Consider the following 24,156-nt stretch of genomic DNA (forward strand, 5'->3'; position numbering starts at 1 on the left):
TAGGACAAACTAAACCAAAACTATCACTAGAAGCTAAAATGATGAATGAAGTTATCATACTTTGGACACATAATGAGAAGACATGATTCACTAGAAAAGACAATAATGCTGGGAAAAACAAAAGGGAGTAGAAAAAGAGGAAGGCCAAAAAAAAGATGGGTTGATTCCATAAAGGAAGCCACAGACCTGAACTTACAAGAACTGAACGGGGTGGTTCATGACAGATACTCTTGGAGGTCACTGATTCATAGGGTCGCCATAAGTCGCAGTCAACTTGGAGGCACATAACAACAACAAAGAATTAGTGGGCAATTGACAAAGCACTGGACAGTCTAATCCATGGCTCAGTAATACCAAGGTACAAGAATTATAGCTAATCTAGGGTCTTTCTAGGTAATAAGTCTGTAACATGATATGGAGAGAGAGAGAGAGGTTACCCATTTGTTGCATTCCATCCTGAGGTCTTGTTGGTCTTCTGTTGTGGAAATATTGTGGTTTCCAAACTCTGGATATTCGTTTGTTTGTCCCTCAGAAAAGGCATTTCTTTTCCCAGATAGTGCACCCAGTGCTAACATGATTGTCTCGTGGAATGTGGCTATGCAAATATCACAACAAATATCTAATACTTTGCATGTGATATAAATGGTGTGGGTGATGCAACAACCCCCCCAATGCACACTGTCACACAATTTGTGTGACTTTTTAAAAGAAGATTTTTTAAAGTGTTGTAGAGCAATGATTCCCAAATTTTATTTTCCCATGGACCATTTTAAAATTGCTGAGGGTCTTGGTGGATCACTTAATGGGTTTTTTCCCTACATGTTGTAGCAATTGTAGTGCAATGTGCTAGATGCTGTATGAATTTTAATTTTATTTTTATTGCTTATTTTATTTCTTATATTGCTTTCTTTATTACAATTTGATTCAGAATGTAAGTGTTCTTCACAGACACAACATAAATGACCTGAATGAAGTTTGAGGACCATTGATCTGTGGACCAAAGTTTGAGAACTCCTCTTGTAGAGAGCACGTGTGGGTAGTCTGTTGCCTTTCCCTGTGCACAGTGCTGCCTACCAAGCCCTGGGGAGCCCTGCTTATTATCCCCACCCCACCCCACTGTCCAGCTGGTCAGCCATCAGTTTGGTAGTGGGGAAAATATTGCTGTCTTTGCACTGCTAAATCATTGTGCAGACAGTGATTTTAGCTGCATTGGGATCACTAAGGAGTGTCGGTTTTAATCTTCTCCACATGCTTCCGATGCAGTCAAGACCACTGTCCACGTGCTGCTCAGAGTAACCTGGGGGTAGCATTGGGATTTCAGAGGAGTCATGCTAAAGCTTGCATTCCCCATGCAGCTGGGGAGGAGGAAGGTTAAAATGTGTGCATGCGAGGGGGGAGCAGGAGGTGAGATGTGTGTGAGGGTGGGGGAAGGTTGTATGTGTATAAGTGGGGGCAATTTGGGGGGAGATGCTTGTCCTGCTCTCTGTCAGGCACCCCCCGACTGTCTGTGGCCCTTGGGGGCCAAAAGCTTGCTCACCCCTGTCGCAGAGGTTGAGCGCTTTGCTGTTGAATCATTCAAGTGCTCTTCTTACATTACTGAAAATGTAGCTAAATCTTTCTATCACCAATGCAAACCAGGAAGCATATGGCAAAGTAAGAAGTCCCTTTCAGCTCCTCTGTGCATCTTTTCTGTTTTTTTACCCTTTGTGTTTCAACTTTTATTGGTCTATGACCTAATAAAGCTATTTATCTATCACATGAATGCCAAGTGACGAACACCAGCAGGTCTCCTCTCTTCTCCTACAGAAGTGCAGCCTGTTCATCTCCACTGATGTTTAGTGTGGTTTGTTATAAGGCCCTTCTGATCAACAGAGACTGGAACTAGACATTATTCAGAATCCCTGACCTCTTTCATTCCCTCTTGTTTCTAATGTCTGCCATCATCACTTTTTATTTTTTTGGCCCCTTTAAGTATATGCTCCAAGTGTCTCTGGTAGGTGGTAAACCACCATCCCTGTTTTGCCTATGTTCTTGCCTTTTGGGAATGCCTTGTTCAAATTTTGTTAGTGTGACTTGCCAGAGTTGTCTTCTGCTTGAGATTAGCCCCACATTCATTGGAAGTTTAAAATCTCTGAAATTGCCTCTGTCGCAGCTATATGTGTAAACACAAACACACAATATTAAGGTGTCACGTAGCACACAGCCTGCCCTTCCACATACTAATGGAGATAGACCATAGCTCAGTGGTAGAGCATCTTCTTTGCATGCAAAAGGTCTTGGGTCCAATTCTCCAGGTAGAACCAGGAAAGACTTCTCCCTGAAATCCTGGAGAGCTGCCGCCACTCACTGAGCTAGAGGTAGGGTTGCCAGGTTCTTGGCCTGAGACTGATCCTGTATCTTTAGGAGAAGAGAAAGTCAGCCAAGTGCAGGTGTTCTTGCAATACTATAATGGGAAAAACCACCAGGTGGAATTCTCCCTTCCCCCTGCACACCTTTTAAAGATACAGAAGACCTCTTGGTTGCCAGGCCTGGCCTCCAAGAGGTCTTCTGTATCTTTAAAAGTTGTGGAGGGGGGAGGGAGAATTCCACCTGGTGGTTTTTCCCATTACAGAGTTGCAAAAACACCTGCACTTGGCTGACCTTCTCTTCTCCTAAAGATACAGGATCAGTCTCAGGCCATGGACCTGGCAACCCTAGCTAGAGGGACAAATGAACTGACTCTTTATAAGGCAGCTTCTTATGGCTTTCTCTTGGAAGCATGGGAAACAAATCACAGAACTGTCCTTTTTTCCTACTGCAGCTATAAACTTAAAGAATGAACACTTGGGTTTTAAAATCGTGCAGGACAGGCTGTTGCAGAATGGATTAATACAGTAGATAGCAGATGGCCTGGAGGCACAAGGCCATCACCTTGCTAAGCAGGTGTGGGTCTAGTCAGTGCCTGGATAGGAGACCACCTGGGATCCACATGTATGCCACCTTCGGTTTCTTGGTGAAAGAAAGGTGGGATATAAATGTGATAAAATAAATATTTTTTTCAGTGTCAAATGGGATGGCAGCTTGGACAACATGAGAGCTGAGTGTTGTAAATGTGCCCCGATTTTTATCTCTGAAATGTTAGAGGGTATGTTGCAAGTACCAACCACTAAAGTTGCTTAGTAGTCTCCTGTTCAGGCTTTCAAACCATGATCAATGAATGTAAGGTGCATACCTGTGTGCATGCATGCACACACATGGGTGGTAGGAGCAGGCTCTGCACATGACCTTTGCAGATGCATTAGGATACCTTCAGGGAATCCCTGAGCATGTGGGAAGACTTCCTGTATATCACGACTGGCTAAGACTGGTTGAGGCATTTTACAGTATATCCAAGTGGATTTGGTGCTGTTGGAGGTCACTGATTCATAGGGTCGCCATAAGTCGTAATCAACTTGAAGGCACATAACAACAAGTGGATTTGGAGCATGAAACAACATGTGCATATATAGCTAGTTAGCTAGATAGCAATAGACTCAATCTGTTACTGTGGCTATGTATGCACACCATCCATTTGAAGCACATGCTCCCCAACCAAAAATCAGGGGGACTGTAGTTTACCTCTTACAGAGCTACAGTTCCCAGCACCCTTAAAAATGCAGTTCTCAGGATTCTTTGGGGGAGTAATCTGCTGCAGAAATGTGGAGAATTGAATTTAGGATTGAAAAAATGAGAAACTGTAAACTGAAATTGACAGATCTTTCCATCCCTAAGTGAGGGGGAAGGCCTCTGGTTTTTCCTTCCCCTAGCCTGGCCCTCACATCTTCTCAAGTCACTACCTCCCAGCCTCAGAGGAAGGCAATGGTAAGCCACCTCTGAATACCGCTTACCATGAAAACCCTGTTCATAGGGTCAACATAAGTCAGGATCGACTTGAAGGCAGTCCATTTCCATTTGCTTGAAATGTGCTTAAAATGTATGGTGTGTATGCAGCCCTGTAGCCAGCCTTCTTTGTTAGATGGGGCAGCCACATTTCTAGATGGGGCATTGGGAGAGGGAGGAGGCACATAGCACCAGCCAATTCCTCCCCCCCCCAGGCACTGCTGGAGAAGATGTGAGGGCCAGGCCAGGGGAAGGGAAAGCCAGTGACCTTCCCCCTCACTTAGGGATGGAAAGATCTGTAAGTTTCAGTTCACAGTTTCTCATTTTTCAAATCCTAAATTCATTTCTCCACATTTCTGCAGCAATTTGCAATTTTTTTAAAAAAAAATCTTCATGAAAATTCTCCAGTGTTTTAGTGTGAATTTCTCCCAATGAGCCCATTTTTGTAGGGGTTTGACTAATGTACACATTTTTACAAGCCATTTCTCATCATAAAATGCATTTTTGTATGTTATTTCCTCTCATATATTCCCCTAACATAAACATTTTCGTAAACATTGGCTAGTGAACTGCATTGCAAAATTGAAATGAGGACAGCTGTGTTTTGGTTCTCATATCATTTCAGAACAGAGCTTGGAAGATTACTTTTAAAGAGGAATGGCCCAAAAAAGTAGTAATTACCATTACAATTACAATTGCTCTGAAAGTAACTGATTACTTTGCTTTTTCTCAAAAGTATCACTACAGTTACATTTCAGTTACTTTTTTTAAAAAAAAATGCCTACAAGTAGCTGGCCTTGGTTGCTGCACATCTAAGTATACTAAAACAACATTAAAAAAACACAGAGATAGTAGAATAATTCTTTTTATCCATAAGACAGCAATGGTAGTCTCTCCGCTGGTAAGGGAGGCGGGGAGGGAGGCAGAGGTCACTATTCAGAACTTTGCATGTCAAACCAAGTTCAATCCCCACACACACAGCCAGCAAGAACAATCTCTCCCACTTAACCACCTCCCAGACCCTGCCCTGCCACCAACTAAGGGACACTCACCCAAGCAAACATTTTCCCCTGAGATGCAAAAAAGTTAAAATACTGCAATTGCAGCACAGTAGCCAGAGAGGCTGGTGGAGGCCGCTTTGTGTACCAAGTGCAAGCACACACATGTCATCTTTCACCTCCACAGTTCATCTCCATTCTGCTGCTGCCTCCTTCTCCTCATCCATGTTCTTGCCCTCCAGCTCCTTTTCCCCTCCACTCCATTTTTTTAAACAATTGTTTTCTCCACTCCACCCTGTCTCACTCTCCACCTCCTCCCTTGTTGCCTCCCACCCACCCACCCACTGACCATGATGATAATGAAAGTTAAAGGGGAAAGCACAAAAGCAGGACTACAGCTGAACATCAAGAAGACTAAAATAATGACAACAGAACACTTATGTAACTTTAAAGTTGACGATGAGGACATTGAACTTGTCAAGGATTATCAATACCTCGGCACAGTCATTAACCAAAATGGAGACAATAGTCAAGAAATCAGAAGAAGGCTAGGACTGGGGAGGGCAGCTGTGAGAGAACTAGAAAAGGTCCTTAAATGCAAACATGTATCACTGAACACTAAAGTCAGGATCATTCAGACCATGGTATTCCCGATCTTTATGTATGGATGTGAAAGTTGGACAGTGAAATAAGTGGATAAGAGAAAAATCAACTCCTTTGAAATGTGGTGTTGGAGGAAAGCTTTCTGGATACCATGGACCATGAAAAAGACAAATAATTGGGTGTTAATTCTGGTTTAATTTGTTCTATCACTAGAAGCTAAAATGGTGAAACTGAGGTTGTCATACTTTCGACACATCATGAGAAGACCTGATTCACTAGAAAAGACAATAATGCTGGGAAAAACAGAAGGGAGTAGAAAAAGAGGAGGACCAAACAAGAGGTGGGTTGATTCCATAAAGGAAGCCACAGACCTGAACATGCAAGATCTGAACAGGGTGGTTCATGACAGATGCTATTGGAGGTCACTGATTCATAGGGTCGCCATAAATCGTGATCGTCTTGAAGGCACATAACAACAACAAAATTTGCAAGGAAAATAGTGCCCTCGTACTGATGAGGCTGAAGTTTTTAACTAATGAATCCAAATGTAATCCAAATATAATGAATTCTAATTCCTAATACAATATTGTCATGCTTGTAATACTCAGTGGCATATGAAATGAGTGACTATTTCTTCAAAAGTTATTCTCTGGTTCAGATTTTAATCCAAACTGGTCTGCATCTCACTCTACCTCTCTCACTACTGCATGTTGCCATGGAAGAATTCCAGGTACCTTGGGAACCTGGTACACAATTTCCAGGTTGCCTAACAAGACTTCTTGTGCTTGGGATGCAGCTAAATTGCTAGATTGAGGGGGGGAGAGAATGCAGAGTTTAATTCTGAACTGAGGTGAATACACCCTGACTAGTTATAACAGTAATCCTCAGAGTAAACAAGATTTTCCTTACACTTTATATAAAAAATCATTATATGGCCCAGGGCAGGGGTAACCAATATTATGCTCTCCAGATATTTTGGACTACAACTCCCGTCAGCCTCAGCTAGCATAGTCAATGGTGAGCAATGATGTGAGTTGTAGTTCAAAACATCTGGAGGGCAGCACTTTGGCTACCCCAGCCCTAGGGACATATCCCAAATTACCCATATGCTTATGTATCTCTGATCATCAGCAAGTGTTTAAAAGTTTTGTTAACTTTCATGGAAATATTTTGAGTTGTCAAACAAAAGAAACTGAGATCCAAATCTGACGTAAGATGACAGAATTCTTATCTATCTTGGGAATATTGGTGTTATGTGAAATAATAATGTGTTAATTGTTAACTCACAAAGGCAAGATCAATCTGTATTCATAGAAGAATGTTTGTACTAGCTAGAAAACTACAATAAGAAAAGGATACAGGTTTCATTCCAGTTCCATTTTAGAAAGGATATTGTGGGGGAGGATATTTATCCTTCCCTTGAGTAAAGATAAACCCAATTACTTACAGTAAGATGAGTAAGGGAGTGAGTGAGTGGGGGCAGAGAGGAGGTGGGGGCGGCAGGATGAGTGAGCAAGCGGGGTGGCAGGTGGGGGTGGGGGCAGCAGGGGATTAAGGAGCGATTAAGTGAGCGGGGGGGCAGCAGAGGGAGTGGGGGAGACAGTGGGGGTGGGGGCAGAGAGGAGGTGGGGGGCAGCAGGATGAGTGAGTGAGTGGGATGCAGGCGGGCAGAGAGAGCAGGAATGGAGCTGCAGGGGGAGCAGGCGGGGTGAGAGGGGGCAGCAGGGCGATTAAGCGAGCAGGGGACAGGTGGAGGTAGAGAGAGGGGGCAGCAGGACAATTGAGCAAGTGAGCAAGCATGTGTCTGAACCCTTCATTGCAGAATACAAGATATCCAAGATATCTTGACCCTCAGCATGGACCTCCAACCATGAGAAGCTAGAAGAACAATCTGCTACAAAATGTAATCACAAATCCTTAAAGTAGCCTTACCCAGTAGTGTATCCACATGCTGTCTTGGACTGCAACTCCCACCAGCCCTGACCCTTGGCCATGCTGATTGGGGTTGATGGGAGTTGCAGTCCAAAACATCTAGAGGCACCATGCTGGAGAAGGCTGCCCAAATTCAATCAGCTGAATCAAGATTCTGCACAGCAGAGTTAACCCACCAACTTGACAATGCTAGCCCCATTTTCTGATCTGGAGATTAGCCTGTCGATCTTGAGGGTGAGGGAGCTAAATGTAAGTACACCTTGCCGAATGCTAAGAACTATATATTCAGAAGTAAAAGTCGGGATTGACTTGAAGGCAGTCCATTGCCATTTTTATGTGTATTGGATTTGAAATTGTTTTATATATGTATATATATTGTTGATTTTTTTATTGTTAAATTGCTCTGAGATATTTTTTAGGAAGCTATTCATAAATCAAATTAAATAAATAAATTCTGCACTTCCTGTATTTCCTTTCATATGCAATCTTTCAAAGTGATTCTCAGTACTAATGTGAAAAGCTCAGAGTTATGGTTTGAACTATAAAGCACTTAAGCATTCAGTATGCTCGGAAACAGAAGCACAAATTATGCATTTGCAAATAACATGATACACCCATATATTGCACTGTTTCCCCTCTTCCCTCGGGTTGCAGTGCATTCTTTTTACCTCTCCCAAACTAGTGATATGCCAGTTTAACCTTACGGAATTGTGGTTGAATGAAACAGTAAACTTCAGCTTAGTATTTAGTACTTCAGTATTATTAATGAATTTTAGGACTGGATTTTCCAAAGGTTCACTGGCTGACTGAACCAGTAAATTATGAGCTCCTTAGTGCTGTTGCTGAGCATTATTAATGAAAATGGAGGTTGGCTCTTTACAAGGTTAACTGGAAATGTTTTCTTGTAAAAAGTGCTTAAATGTGCAAGTGAATGCCTTCCCAGTTCCTTCTCCCTTCAAACAGATTGAATGGCAGAATGGGAAATCTGCAAATGATTGTGGGAGTTCTTTTCATGGGTACTGAAAGTTATTTCTCAAAATGTTCTCTGGAATAATTTGAATGTGAGTATCTAGGATTCAGAAATCTTAATACTATGGCTAGTACAGTCCTCTTCAGGTGCTCTGAATTAGGGTTGCCAGGCTCAGGGCCTGAGACTGATCCTGTATCTTTGCCACGCCAGGCCTCCGAGAGGTCTTCTGTATCTTTCAAAGTTGTGCAGGGGGAAGGGAGAATTCCACCTTGTGGTTTTTCCCATTACTGTGTTGCAAGAACACTTGCACTTGGCTGGCTTTCTCTTCTCCTAAAGATACAGGATCAGTCTCAGGCCCTGAACCTGGCAACCCTACTCTGAATCAGGGTAATCCCATGGGGTGGGGAAGGAATATAGGAGACTGCTTATACGAAGCCAGACTATTGGTCCATCTAGCTCAGTGTTGTTTGTATTGACTGACAGGGCTCTGGACAGGGGACACTGCCAGCCATACCTGGAGATGCCAGGGAATGAACCATGGACATTCTTCATACAAAGCAGGTGATTTATCACTGAGCTACAGCTCTTTTCCAGCATCCATGGAGATGAGTGCACCCCCTTTACCATTTTTGTCACCCTCCACAAGATGGAGGGCAATCTTTTGAAGCAGTGAGCCTATCTGAGTAGGCTCCCTGCATGTTTCAAACAGTGATTTAATGTGTAGAGTTTATATCAGTAAATGGGCTCTCCACTTCAGAAGATCATCCTCCAACTCATGAAGGGTGATGAAAATGGCAAGGGGGTGAAGCTAGTGTGCTCATCCCTGTGTGAACCCACCACATGATTCCTTTACTCTGGTTCTGAACCCCTGAAGAGTGCTTGCATATTATCAACATGGGCCAAAATGGCATACAGTTAACATAGATGCCACCATTTGCTCTATAGGAAAACTGAATCCAGAAGAGAATTGGTTGTGGGCAGTTGGTTCTGTCTTCAGAAAGTCACAACACAATATACTTTTGTTATGAAAAATGTGTTTCTTTCTTGGTAACAAAATGATTCATTTGTTGTGTATTGCAAGATTGATAATGTCCTTAAGTATTCATTTCCTTGTTTATAAGTGGAGTGGGTTTGGAAAACATGTGATATATGAGCATGTTGCTGTTGCTTGGTAACCATGGACAACATCTAAAATATGGTCCTATCAACTTTTGAAGTAGAGCTCTTTCACTGACTGCAGTGTTTATGTCTAGAGTAACAGTGGGCAAAATAATTAATGCCTTAGAATTTATCTTACTCTGCTGGGAAAATGGGCAAAATGGTATGCCTAGTATGCTCTCTTGCACCTCTAAGCATTCATTTGCTCCTTTACTCTTTTCCTTTCAAGATCAAGCCAATTAAAAAGTAAAAAGGACCACCTTGTATTTATTTTATTTTATTAATTTATGAATTGCCTTTCACATACATCTCAAGTCAATTTACAAGCATACCATAAAACAGCTACAATTAGTTTTAAGAACAGTACAAAAACTAAAGATAGGTTTAAACATGATACAAAATGAATGCCTCAGGCAGATACCTTTTCATGCAGCTGGATAAACTTGTCTAAGCAAAAATGTCTTCAGTAGTTTCCAGAAAATATAGATAGTAGGCACCTGTTGCTTCTCAACAGGAATGCTTAAGGTCCACAGAACAGGGGCAGCCACATTGCCAGCCCTGCTTTGACTTACTGCGCAGCAGGCTTCTGATATTTTAAGAACTTCAAGGAGAAACTCTCCTGCAGAAGGCAGTGATCTACAGGGTATATAAGGAATAAGGCAGTCTCTCAAATAACCTGAGCTGAGCTATGCAGGGCCTTATATGTCTGTACCAAAATCTTGAACTTCTCCCGGTAGCAGATTGGCTGCCTGGGTAGATCCTGCAGGGAGGTAGTGACTTGCCCAAGGTCAAATAAAAAGTTGTATGGTTGAGTGAAGATTTGAACCTGAGTCTTTCACAGTCCTTGTTTGATGTGCCAACACTGCACCACACTGGCTCTATTAATTGTAGTGAAATACATATACACACTGCTGGAGACTTATCAGCTATCCCAGGATAAAGATGAATCCGTAGGGGAGGTTTTCCTGTTTCCAGTTCTGAACCAGTTGTTCAGAGGACGTTATATGGCACAGCACAAGCCTGATATCACACCTTGGAATCATAGCCTGCACCTGTTATGCAGATAGGTAGGGGACCAAAACCAGCCAAAGAGATGCATGTGGATTGTAGGAGATCAAATGTTCTTAATAAGAAAGAAAGTCCCATGCCACTGTGACAGTAGGCTCTCTACAGTTTAGAGAGTCCCAGCATAATTCAGAATCTTCACAGTACCTTTTCCCCTGATCTCTCAAACCCATTCTGTTAAATGTGTTTGTGTATATCCTAATGTTCGTTCTCGAGCTCATTCTTTGTATAACACACTATATCAAAATGACTGAAGGAATACAAGTCAAATTAATGGCAAGTTGGTTATCATCATCATCATCATTTATTTCCCACCTGTCACCCAAAGGTTCCAGGGCAGGTTACAACAATTTTACAGTATGATATTAAAAACAATATAAAAACAACCTAAAATCCCAAAATAGGGTGGGTCCTAAAAATATATGTCTCAGGTGTCAAAGGCCAAGGTAAAGAGGCATGTCTTCAGCATTTGCCTAAAACTGTACAGCAAAGTTGCCAGACACACCTCAGTGGGGAGAGAGTTCCACAATTTAGGGGCCACCACAGAGAATGCTGCCTCCCACCAAAAGGCCCCCCTCTGCTGATCTCAACACCTGAGAAGGTTAGTAGAGAAGGAAGCGTTTTTTCAGAAATTTGGGACTTAAGTCATTTAGGGCTTTAAATACTAGCGTGAGCTCCTTAAATTGGGTCCAGAAACAAACTGGCAACCAATGCAGCTATTTTAAAACAGGGGTTATATGAGTTCTAAAAAGAACCTCCGCCAGTGATCTGGCTGCTGCATTTTGAACCAGTTGAAGTTTCCGAGTTGTCTTCAAGGGCAGCCTCACATACAGCACATTGCAATAATCCAATCTGGAAGTTACCAGAGGATGGAGCACTGTGGCAAACTCATCTCTGTCGAAAAGGGGCTGAAGCTGGCAAACCACCCAGATCTAGAAGAAGGCACTCCTTGCCACATAATCAATATGTTTTATTGATTATTGTAGAAGTAGTGCTATTTAGCCAAATGTACAATATTGATTTTCAATAATTTAAAGAAAGACTATGAAAGATAGAAATTCCAAGTATTTACACTGTTGCCAGACATAATATATTTCTCCTTATTTAGAATTGATTGGCTTCTTTCTTATTGTTTGTATTTTTTCTTGATATAGCGTGAAATCCAATGTTGTGTGAGCAGATTCTGCTTGTGCAGTTGTTGTTGTTGTTATGTGCCTCCAAGTCGACTGCAACTTATGGCGACCCTATGAATCAGCGACCTCCAAGAGCATCTGTCATGAACCACCCTGTTCAGATCTTGTAAGGTCAGGTCTGTGGCTTCCTTTATGGAATCAATCCATCTCTTGTTTGGCCTTCCTCTTTTTCTACTCCCTTCTGTTTTTCCTAAATTATTGTCTTTTCTAGTGAATCATGTCTTCTCATGATGTGTCCAAAGTATGATAATCTCAGTTTCATCATTTTAGCTTCTAGTGACAGTTCTGGTTTAATTTGTTCTAACACCCAAGTATTTGTCTTTTTCACAGTCCATGGTATGTGCAAAGCTCTCCTCCAACACCACATTTCAAACAAGTTGATTTTTCTCTTACCCACTTTTTTCACTGCCCAACTTTCACATCCATACATAGAGATCGGGAATACCATAGTCTGAATGATCCTGACTTTAGTGTTCAGTGATACATCTTTGCATTTGAGGACCTTTTCTAGTTCTCTCACAGCTGGCCTCCCCAGTTGTAGCCTTCTTCTGATTCCTTGACTATTGTCTCCATTTTGATTGATGACTGTGCTGAGGTATTGATAATCCTTGACAAGTTCAATGTCCTCATTGTCAACTGTAAAGTTACATAAATCTTCTGTTGTCATTACTTTAGTCTTTTTGACGTTCAGCTGTAGTCCTGCTTTTGTGCTTTCCTCTTTAACTTTCATCAGCATCCTTTTCAAATCATTTCTCCCTCCAATTTTCACACCTCCTTCATCTTGGTCCAATCCCGCTTTCCGTATGATATGTTCTGTGTAAAGATTAAATAAATAGGGTGATAAAATACACCCCTGTCTCATACCCTTTCCAACGGGGAACCAGTCAGTTTCTCCATATTCTGTCCTTACAGTAGCCTCTTGTCCAGAATATAGGTTGCACATCAGGACAATCAGATGCTGTGACACCCCCATTTCTTTTAAAGCATTCCATAGTTTTTCATGATCTACACAATCAAAGGCTTTGCTGTAATCTATAAAGCACTGGGTGATTTTCTTCTGAAATTCCTTGGTCCGTTCCATTATCCATCGTATGTTTGCAATGTGATCTCTGGTGCCTCTTCCCATTCTAAATCCAGCTTGGATGTCTGGCATTTCTCCATATATGGTAGGAGCCTTTGTTGTAGAATCTTGAGCATTACTTTACTTGCATGGGATATTAAGGCAATAGTTCAATAATTACTGCATTCCCTGGGATCCCCTTTCTTTGGAATTGGGATGTATATGGAACGCTTCCAGTCTGTGGGCCATATTTCTTGACAGATTTTTGTCAAAATTTGGACAGATTCAGTCTCAGTAGCTTGTAGCAACTCTATTGGTATGCCATCTATTCCTGGTGATTTGTTTCTTCCAAGTATTTTAAGAGCAGCTTTCTGTAATCTGTAATCCTGGCATCTCTTTTATAGAGTTCTTCAGTGTATTGCTTCCATCTTCCTTTTATTTCATCTCGTTCAGTCTGTGTGTTCCCCTGTTGATTATTCAACATCCCTACTCTTGGTTTAAATTTCCCTTTCATTTCTCTAATCTTTTGGAACAGGACTCTTGTTCTAGTTGTCCTCTTCTAGTTCTATACAGTAACTATTGTAATAGTTTTCTTTGTCCCTATGTACTAGTCGCTGTATTGTTGCATTTAGGGTTCTGACTGTGTTTCTATCTCCTTTTGCTTTTGCTTTCCTTCTCTCTTTAACCATTTTAAGAGTTTCTTCAGTCATCCATTGAGGTCTTTCTCTCTTTTTAACTAGAAATATTGTCATTTTGCATTCTTCCCTGATAATGTCTCTGACTTCATTCCATAGTTCTTCTGGTTCTCTGTCAACTAAGTTTAAAGCCTCAAACCTGTTCCTTATTTGACTGCTTTTTCTTCCCCCTCCCTGCAGCCCCTCTCAAATCTGCTACAGAATGTCCCCCAACCCTCCAGAGCAGATTTGGGGGCAGTGGGGCGAGGAGAAGGAGAAGAAATCCTGTTGCTCGGGTGGAAGCCTGTTCTACTGATATATGGGCACAATTAGATATTGCCTAATATAGAAAGCAATGGTGCTGACTTTATTTCTGCATATATTTTATGTTAAAAATTTTTTAAAGTATTTTAAAACAACTGCAAATTCTTTCAGAGATGTAAAACATTGCAAGTAGGAACACAAGAAGGGCCCTGCTGGGTCAGACAAAACACCTATCAAATCCAGCATTCTGTTTTCACAGTGGCTAACCAGATAATTCGTGTGCACACTCCATAAGCAAAACATGAGTGCAATAGCACTCTCCTGCTCATAGTTTCCAGCAACTGGTATTCAGGAGCATACTGTCTCCAACAGTGGCCATGCAACATAGCCATCTTGTCTAATAGCCATTGATAGCCTTATCCACCATACTTTTTTCCTTCTAAACTATCTGAAGCATTCTGATTAGCTGTCATAGTTAGGTTTTCTGATTTCAAAATCCAAGACACATACTTCTTTCACCATGTGACAACGTTAGATTTGGCAAAGCTCTAATTAATGCAGCATGAGCTAAAAGAAACACTTTGTAAGTTACAAGTGATTTGTAACTTCCAAGAAGAAGTGGATTTTCTGGTCAATGCTCCAGTGATTCATCTTGTTTAAAATGGGGTGGTGGCATTCACCTGACCTCCAGTCCATCCCATCGCTGCTGCTTACCAGGAGGTAGAGGGGGAGGGGGGAGGTAAGCGCTGTGCAAATGCATCAGCAGGAGCACTGGTTGGGTCCACAGGTGCATTTGCACTTTGTCTACCTCACTGCTGTCTCGCCCCTCTCCCTCTCCCTCCCGGTAAGAGCAGCAATGCAACCAACCAGTGATCAGGTGAGTGCTGCCCCAGTACTGCCACACCCCACTCCTAATTCTAGGCAATATCACAGCTTGCTTTTAAAAGTTTTCATGTGGTGTATAGTGATGAGTGAACATTTCTCTCTCCCCCTCCACCAGGCCTGGAAGAGCAGGGCCCAGTCTCTCTCCAGCTACAAAAGCAGCAACTGCTGAAAGGGCCAGAGACCACCTACTTGTGTGAACCTTCTGCTCAGGTTGTCTATAGGCTATTGGGGTTGGATGTTTTTTAGGAGTTATTTTTGGGGTGAAGATTTAATTGTGGAGATGAAGTTTTGATGTTGCTGGGGCTACGGCTTTGTATTTTTGTTGTTAAGACATTATTGTGAAGTCTGTGGGGGTTGCTTAATTGTATATTTATTGAGATGTTTTCATTAGTTTATTGTTTATGACTATTGTGTGACTATATTGTTTTTGTAACCGCTAAAATTATGTAATTTTTTTAATGTTGTGAGCTGCCTTGAGTGTAGCTGCTATGGAAAGGCAGCATACAAATAGATGATGATGATGGTAGAGCATTTGCTTTGCATGCAGAATGTCCCACGTTCAACCCTCCACATTTTCTGGCAGCACTGGGAATGTCCCCGGACTGAAACACTGGAGAGCTGCTGCCAGTCAGTGTAGACAATACTGACTGGATAATGGTCTGCCTCAGTATAAGGCAGTTTCCTAAGTTGTGGAGAGCATTCTCTGTGGTAGCCCCTAAGGTGTGGAACTTCCTCCCCACAGAGGTGCATCTGGCAACTTCACTGTACAGTGTTTGGCTAATGCTGAAGATGCACCTCTTTACACGTATATTGTTGGGACCCATCCTATTTTTTTGTGATGGTGTGTTTTAAACGTTTTAATGATATGTTTTGAAACTGTTGTAACTTGCCCTGGGGCCTCTGGATGAAGGGATGGTAGCAGCAGCAGCAGCCACAGTAGTAGTAGTAGTATCCTAAATAAGTTGGAATAAACTGAGCTATTTTTCCCCCACCTCACAAATGGTGTATTTCAAGCCAATCTGAGTTGTCAAATGGGGCAAGGGGTAATTGGGGCTCATCCCTCCCTCAATCCCCCATGAGTCCTCAGATCTCTCTATCCTCACCTTGTTTATTTATTTAAAATATTATCTTGGCTTTCCTTGGAAAAGCTCAAGATGGCTCATGGCACCACCCACTTATTAGCCTCCATTCCCCCCTCCCACCAAAGCCTACACACCCCTACCCCATGACTACTGCTGATATGACTCCAGGCACTGATTTACTGGCATTGATTACCCAAGGTTGTAAATTTCATGGGGAGTCTCCATGACTAGAGTAGGCTTCCTCTGCAGAAGTTATGGAGCAGCATAATTTGTGGGGCAGGGCCACACAGCCTTGCCCTCTACACATGAAGAGGATTCTTCTCCTTGGTGATCCCCAGATACCCACCTCAGCAGGCTGCAAGTGTAGCTGAGATCATTATTAGTAATTTAATTTTATTTATTTATAAAAATATTTTCTGTATCATTAAAAACATCAAAGCTGTTTACAACATGTAAAAAACCACCACCATAGAATAAAGAACATTAACAATGCAATAAAAAAGCAAAGGTCAGCTGTTGTGCCAAAAACATCTTCTTAATTGCTTGCATAAAGCCTTGTGGAACAGAAAGGTTTTCAGCAGGCACTTAAAAGTTAAAACAGAAGGCACCTGCTGAATTTCTGTTGGCAGAGTCAAAGTATAGAGACGAGGCATTGTTAATAATCTCTTTAGGTAGATTCACACAACCACAATGCAACTAAAATGATTTGTTGTTGTTGTTTGTTTGTTGTTGTTGTTGTTATTTAAATATGTGTCCTGTCCTTTCTCCCAAAGGGAGCCCAGGGCAGCAAACAAGATAAAGCACTAAAAACATCTTAAAAATAAAACTTCTTAAAAACATCTTTAAATACATCTTAAAAACCAATTTCCATATAGATGCAGACTGGGATAAAGTCTCTACTTAAAAGGCTTGTTGAAAGAGGAAGGTCTCCAGTAGACATAGAAAAGACCAGAGATGGTGCCTGTCTAATATTTGCGGGGAGGGAATTCCACAGGGTAGGTGCCACAACACTAAGGGTCTGCCTCCTATGTTGTGCTGAACGGACCTCCTGATAAGATGGTATCTGCCGGATGGTATCTGCAGAGTGCAGGGATCGACTGGGTATATAAGGGGGATCTTTCACGTATCTATCCCGGTATCTGAGATTTCCATCAAAACTAAGTGTCAGCCTTTGTAGTCAGTGGCAATCAGTATGAGATAGACTAAATCTGTCACAAGTTTATCACAGCACGGATAGGTTGTCTGAACTCATCCCAGACCCCAGAAAACACAGTTACAAGAAACTCCTGTGCTAGTAAACTGTGTGACTGATACTTTTCCTAGCAACAAACGAGCTTGATACCTCCCTCTTCTTTATGCCTGCAATATGTTTGTAAACATTTTCCTTAACTTAGTTGAGCGCATGTTTGTTCTGCCTCATTTATTCGCAGATAACTTACTGTGTCTTGGATCTTTAGCTTTTTGTTTCTAATGATTCCTTTGAAATATTATTTTAATGAACCTATGAAACACATCATTGTATTCTTTATTTTGTGGCTGGACTGTTAATGATACTCATCCATTAAGTAAATGGTTTTGTAAGCAACATAAATGTAATAAATAAAGTTAGTCAGTTCTTTTATACTACTTTTCTGCTGATGGGCATACCACATGCTGAGGAGGTAATGTTTCATGACCAAAATAGCTGCCTTTGTAGGCGAACTGGGAATCTTTGTATTTAGACTGTCAGAGAGCTCCAGAGAGCAATGCGTGCTATCATTTGTGTTAGCTTAAAAAGCCCTTTCATCTGGCTATAATAGACATAACAATATACATCCAAATCTGGTTTTATCATCTTAAGATCTTGTGACTGATATTGATGTCAGTTTGACTAGCATTTGACTGTGACTGAAATATAGAATTCATGAATTAATGCTGAGGCCCACAGGCATCATATACATCTGATGAGGTTGGCAACTGTTACATGTGTACATTTGAATCCCCACATGCGTGTATACTCACTGGAAACTAAATGAGAGTGTAACAGAACCTTTTGCTGGAATTAAACCGGCATGGCAGTCTTATGTGTGTATAACCTTACCCTTAACCCCAATAAAGCACACAAAGAGTAAAATAAAGATTGGTTAATTAGAAGAAGAAAAAGGAAAAAAATATTGCATTTTACAATCACAGTCAATTCAAGCAGTTTAACTTTATCCCAGTCAGTAATTCTCTAACGCTCTAGATAGAATAAGACAAAGAACCTAAACCTACGCACATTCAGAGTTGAGTCAAATCACAAGGCAAGAAAAAGAAGAGAAAGGAGCTCAAGAGTTTATTTATTTATTACATTTATATACCGCCCCATATCCGAAGCTCTCTGGGTGGTGAGGGTGAATATACCTTTCCTTAAGATTGCAGTGAGAGGCTAAGGTCAGAAGGGAACTTCCGTGTCTAGCCTGTGAGCCAAAGCTCTGCCCTAATTGTAACCTTCACTAGACCTGAAAGATCTCATCTTTCCTTAGTTCTGGTGGTTCCGTGCAGCCTCAATGTTGTTCCTAATGTGTGTTGTGTAGAGTAAGTGAGCAGTTGAGCCCCCGAGAGAGAGGTGCTCCCGACTGTCAAAATTGCTAGGTTTAATAATAATAATAATAATAATTTAATTTTTAGGCCGCCTATCTGGCCGAAGCCACTCTAGGCGGTGATACATTTAAATACATTTTGGTCTCCATCGGGCTGCATGTAAATCAGGAGGGGGAATGTGGACATGATATGTGAAAGACAATGGAAAGCTTTGGAATTACCGATAGGGGTTCTGCTTTTACCAGATGTGTTTCCTGGTAAGACTTCTGTCTCCTGAGAAATGTTGATATAAATTCCTGGCTTTGGGTGATTGATCTCTTATCCCCTAAAGGTCAAAGTATATCACAGCCTTTATACAGGTTGTGCCTGTCTAATATTTGAGGGGATACTCCCTTTGTTTGTTAGTAATGTCTGTTTTCTACTGATACATAAACTCATGAATTTTGGGTTCTTTCCATGAGAGTCAGGAAGTCTGTGCTCCTTGGCTTCTGGCATTTACAGATAATTCATGATTCCACAGAAGGGCTGTTTCTCAGAATTATCTGCATCTCACAGGCTTTCAAACTTTGGTTCACTGAGATGAATCAAAGAATTAAAAATCCCCAGTAATATATATATTACCTTGGTAACAGCATTTGCATGTTAGCAGCTGATGAAGGCGGAAGCTGAAATGTTTTGTTAATACAATAAAAACCTCTGTTTGGTTAATCACAACCATCATGAGTGTATCATCCTATTGTCTGTTATGGCAGGTGTGGGGAACCATTGGCCTTCATCTGGACTACAGGTTCCTGAACTACATGCTGAACTACAATTTCCATCATCGTGGTGGATGGTGTTATCCATTCCAGGGACAGGTGATCTTGTTGTCTGGCAGTGTCTAGTATCCCTTCCTCTGTTGCACTGAAGAAGCCTGTGCTTTCCCCTTTTTTATTGCCCCAAGATGACTGGTCTTCCTTCCCAGTCAAAACTCCCGTCTAACTTACCAATGAAATTCAAGAAAGAGAATGGTCCCTGGAAACAGAATTGGTCTCTTCCCTCTGCTCCCACTTCCTAGTGCTACCAGGCCAAGTTCAACATTCTGGTTTTGGTATACAAAGCCCTATGCAGCTTGGGACCAGGATAGCTGAAAGATCATCTTATCCCTTATATACCCAGTCAATCACTGCACTCTGCAGGTGAGGGCCTCCTGTAGATACCATCTTATCAGGAGCTCCATTCTGCACAACGTAGGAGTGGACCTTTAGTGTAGTTGGCACCTACCCTTTGGAATTCCCTCCCCTTAATATTAGACAGGTTATCTTTTCCATCTCCATTATGTTTTAAAGTTGCTTTTTAAAGATGTTTTGCTTTTACATGGTTTAGATTTTTATTTTTTTATTTTTTTTAGGATGTTTTAAAGTGCTTCTGGTGTTTTGTTTTGTTTTTGCTACTCTGGGCTCCTGCTGGGAGGAAAGGTGGGATATGTTTAATTAATAAATAATAACATAAATAATAATACAAATCTCTTGTCTCTGCTTTCTCTTATGACGCCTTAAGATTGTTGCAATTGTATTGGCCACCTTAGGTGGTTCCTTCTCTAGTTTCAACTTCTGTAATTCCATGTTTGAGACATCTTGCATATACGCTCAAAGCAGCAGCCTGCCCATCCATTAATGATCCACTCTCAAACAGCATACAAAGGAAACTCACTACAGAACCAAAAGCTTCCTAATTTGAAAGTATGATACAAAATATATCCCTAATTAACAAAGCCTTGCATTTTTCCATTTACATTTTGCCTGCAATCATATTACTATACTCCTAATATAAAGATAATGTGACCCAAATATCTTTGATGTTGATATGCCATGTTTAATAGCACAACATCCCACCCTCCCTCTGGTTAATTAAATTCGATTTGATATTTCTAAGCTTCAGTGACTTTGGATAGTGAGGATAATCAGAGGCCAGTGGTAGAAACTTCGATGATGAGAATGGTATTGTATTCACAATGTCCTTATTTAGGCAGCATTTGAATGGAGGGAGGTTTTATTTGATCTATTATACAGCCACGAGAGTGGCTGTATACTATAGTCAGCATGGAGTTTTTGCATTCCACAATGATAAATCACAAAACTTATACTCCTGAACTCAGAAACACTTGCTTAACAACCCTCTAAATTTTTATGGTGATACATAAAACAGTCAGAGAGAATAGAAAGTTCAAAGTGTAAAAAGAGAGAGAGAGAAACCAGACCCCTTTTGGACATTTTTCTGTCAGAGTTCTCATAATTTGTTGAAATTAATTAAAAATCAGCCATGTCCAGAGAGCACCTGTAATCCTATTACTGACTTTGTTCCATTCTCTGACCTTCATCTTCTGCAATTTAAAATTTAAAAAAATGCCTGGCTGATTTTTAATTAATTTAAGAAATTGAGCATTGAACTCAATGATAAGGCTGGGCATGCTCAGTAAGAATCAACTGTCAGTGTTCTAAAAGCTAGGCTAATCAGGGGGCCACACCCACACCAGACCTTTATTTCACTTTAGACGGTCATGGCTTCCCCCAAAGAATGCTGGGAAGTGTAGTTTGTGAAGGGTGCTAAGAGGAGACTCTTATTCCCCTGACAGAACCCCAAAAGCCAGAGTGGTTTAACAGTCAGCCGCTCTGATTAAAGCTCTGTGAGAGGAACAGGGCCTCTCCTAGCAAGTCTCAGCACCCTTCATTAACTACACTTCCCAGGATTCTTTGGGAGAACCCATGACTGCCTAAACTGAAATAAAGGTCTGGTGTGGATGTGGCAATGGACAGCATTGGTTTAAATTTGGGTGGGAGACTACATGTGCCTGCTGTAGAATAAAAAGGTGGGGAAATCCTGAAAAAGAATGATATTGTTAAAGAACATAAGAACATAAGAAGAGCCTGCTGGATCAGGCCAGTGGCCCATCTAGTCCAGCATCCTGTTCTCACAGTGGCCAACCAGGTGCCTGGGGGAAGCCCGCAAGCAGGACCCGAGTGCAAGAACACTCTCCCCTCCTGAGGCTTCCGGCAACTGGTTTTCAGAAGCATGCTGCCTCTGACTAGGGTGGCAGAGCACAGCCATCATGGCTAGTAGCCATTGATAGCCCTGTCCTCCATGAATTTGTCTAATCTTCTTTTAAAGCCATCCAAGCTGGTGGCCATTACTGCATCTTGTGGGAGCAAATTCCATAGTTTAACTATGCGCTGAGTAAAGAAGTACTTCCTTTTGTCTGTCCTGAATCTTCCAACATTCAGCTTCTTTGAATGTCCACGAGTTCTAGTATTATGAGAGAGGGAGAAGAACTTTTCTCTATCCACTTTCTCAATGCCATGCATAATTTTATACACTTCTATCATGTCTCCTCTGACCCGCCTTTTCTCTAAACTAAAAAGCCCCAAATGCTGCAACCTTTCCTCGTAAGGGAGTCGCTCCATCCCCTTGATCATTCTGGTTGCCCTCTTCTGGTCTTTTTGGAGCTCTTCGCAATCCCTTTTTGTTTTAACAACCCTGAACAATTTAGTGTCGTCAGCAAACTTGGCCACTTCACTGCTCACTCCTAATTCTAGGTCATGAATGAACAAGTTGAAAAGTACAGGTCCCAATACCGATCCTTGAGGGACTCCACTTTCTACAGCCCTCCATTGGGAGAACTGTCCGTTTATTCCTACTCTCTGCTTTCTGCTTCTTAACCAATTCCTTATCCACAAGAGGACCTCTCCTCTTATTCCATGACTGCTAAGCTTCCTCAGAAGCCTTTGGTGAGGTACCTTGTCAAACGCTTTTTGAAAGTCTAAGTACACTATGTCCACTGGATCACCTCTATCTATATGCTTGTTGACACTCTCAAAGAATTCTAATAGGTTACTGAGACAGGACTTTCCCTTGCAGAAGCCATGCTGGCTCTGCTTCAGCAAGGCTTGTTCTTCTATGTGCTTGGTTAATCTAGCTTTAATAATACTTTCTACCAGTTTTCCAGGGACAGAAGTTAAGCTAACTGGCCTGTAATTTCCAGGATCCCCTCTGGATCCCTTTTTGAAGATTGGTGTTACATTTGCCACTTTCCAGTCCTCAGGCACGGAGGAGGACCCGAGGGACAAGTTACATATTTTAGTTAGCAGATCAGCAATTTCACCTTTGAGTTCTTTGAGAACTCTCGGGTGGATGCCATCCGAGCCCGGTGATTTGTCAGTTTTTATATTGTCCATTAAGCTTAGAACTTCCTCTCTCGTTACCACTATTTGTCTCAGTTCCTCAGAATCCCTTCCTGCAAATGTTAGTTCAGGTTCAGGGATCTGCCCTATATCTTCCACTGTGAAGACAGATGCAAAGAATTCATTTAGCTTCTCTGCAATCTCCTTATCGTTCTTTAGGACACCTTTGACTCCCTTATCATCCAAGGGTCCAATTGTCTCCCTAGATGGTCTCCTGCTTTGAATGTATTTATAGAATTTTTTGTTGTTGGTTTTTATGTTCTTAGCAATGTGCTCCTCAAATTCTTTTTTAGCATCCCTTATTGTCTTCTTGCATTTCTTTTGCCAGAGTTTGTGTTCTTTTTTATTTTCTTCATTCGGACAAGACTTCCATTTTCTGAAGGAAGACTTTTTGCTTCTAAGAGCTTCCTTGACTTTGCTTGTTAACCATGCTGGCATCTTCTTGGCCCTGGCGGTACCTTTTCTGATCTGCGGTATGCACTCCAGTTGAGCTTCTAATATAGTGTTTTTAAACAACTTCCAAGCGTTTTCGAGTGATGTGACCCTCTGGACTTTGTTTTTCAGCTTTCTTTTTACCAATCCCCTCACTTTTGTGAACTTTCCTCTTTTGAAGTCAAATGTGACCGTGTTGGATTTTCTTGGCAATTGGCCAGTTACATGTATGTTTAATTTAATAGCACTGTGGTCACTGCTCCCAATCGGTTCAACAACACTTACATCTCGCACCAGGTCCCGGTCCCCACTGAGGATTAAGTCCAGGGTTGCCGTCCCTCTGGTCGGTTCCATGACCAACTGATCTAGGGAATAGTCATTTAGAATATCTAGAAACTTTGCTTCTTTGTCATGACTGGAACACATATGCAGCCAGTCTATGTCCGGGTAGTTGAAGTCACCCATTACTACCACATTTCCTAGTTTGGATGCTTCCTCAATTTCATATCTCATCTCAAGGTCTCCCTGAGCATTTTGATCAGGGGGACGATAGATCGTTCCCAGTATTAAGTCCCTCCTGGGGCATGGTATCACCACCCACAATGATTCTGTGGAGGAGTCTGCCTCTTTTGGGGTTTCGAGCTTGCTGGATTCAATGCCTTCTTTCACATATAGAGCGACTCCGCCACCAATACGTCCTTCCCTGTCCTTCCGATATAGTTTATATCCTGGGATAACCGTATCCCACTGGTTTTCTCCATTCCACCAGGTCTCGGTTATGCTCACTATATCAATGCTCTTCTCTAAGACCAAGCACTCCAGTTCTCCCATCTTGGTTCGGAGGCTCCTAGCATTAGCGTACAGGCACTTGTAAGCAGTGTCTCTCTTCAAGTGTCTTTGGCACTTGTGGTTAGGCCTGTGGTAATTTTGCTCTTCTGAATTTATATCCTGTGCCCCTGCTCTCACAATGCCTACTTCTAGGCCTATCCCTTTTAAAATTTCATCATTTCTTTGGTTTTTATCCCAGGGGGGAGGTTTATTCCGAACCAGACCTTTCTCAGCTCCTGTCGGGTTTCCCCCCTCAGTCAGTTTAAAAGCTGCTCTGCTACCTTTTTAATTTTAAGTGCCAGCAGTCTGGTTCCATTCTGGTTCAAGTGGAGCCCGTCCCTTTTGTACAGGCCCGGCTTGTCCCAAAATGTTCCC

At 41.7% G+C, this 24,156-nt stretch overlaps 1 protein-coding gene across 18 annotated transcripts in view; it reads left to right on the forward strand.

Annotated features, from left to right (window-relative positions):
• Nucleotides 1–24,156, forward strand: part of FHIT (fragile histidine triad diadenosine triphosphatase) — a 1,850,166-nt gene that overhangs the window by 926,709 nt on the left and 899,301 nt on the right. For 5 of the 18 annotated variants that reach the window (XR_009761542.1, XM_061618740.1, XM_061618758.1 and 2 more), the window contains exon 1: nucleotides 19,090–19,161. The exons of the other annotated variants lie outside the window; for them this stretch is intronic. Coding sequence is in view for 4 of the 5 variants with exons in the window: in XM_061618740.1 (XP_061474724.1) it covers nucleotides 19,105–19,161 (57 nt within the window). In the remaining variant the exon portion in view is untranslated. Of the gene's footprint in view, nucleotides 1–19,089; nucleotides 19,162–24,156 lie in introns of those variants that run through there. 18 annotated transcript variants of the gene reach the window in all.

Source organism: Rhineura floridana, chromosome 3 (genome assembly GCF_030035675.1).
Source record: "Rhineura floridana isolate rRhiFlo1 chromosome 3, rRhiFlo1.hap2, whole genome shotgun sequence".
NCBI classification, from domain to species: Eukaryota; Metazoa; Chordata; class Lepidosauria; order Squamata; family Rhineuridae; genus Rhineura; species Rhineura floridana.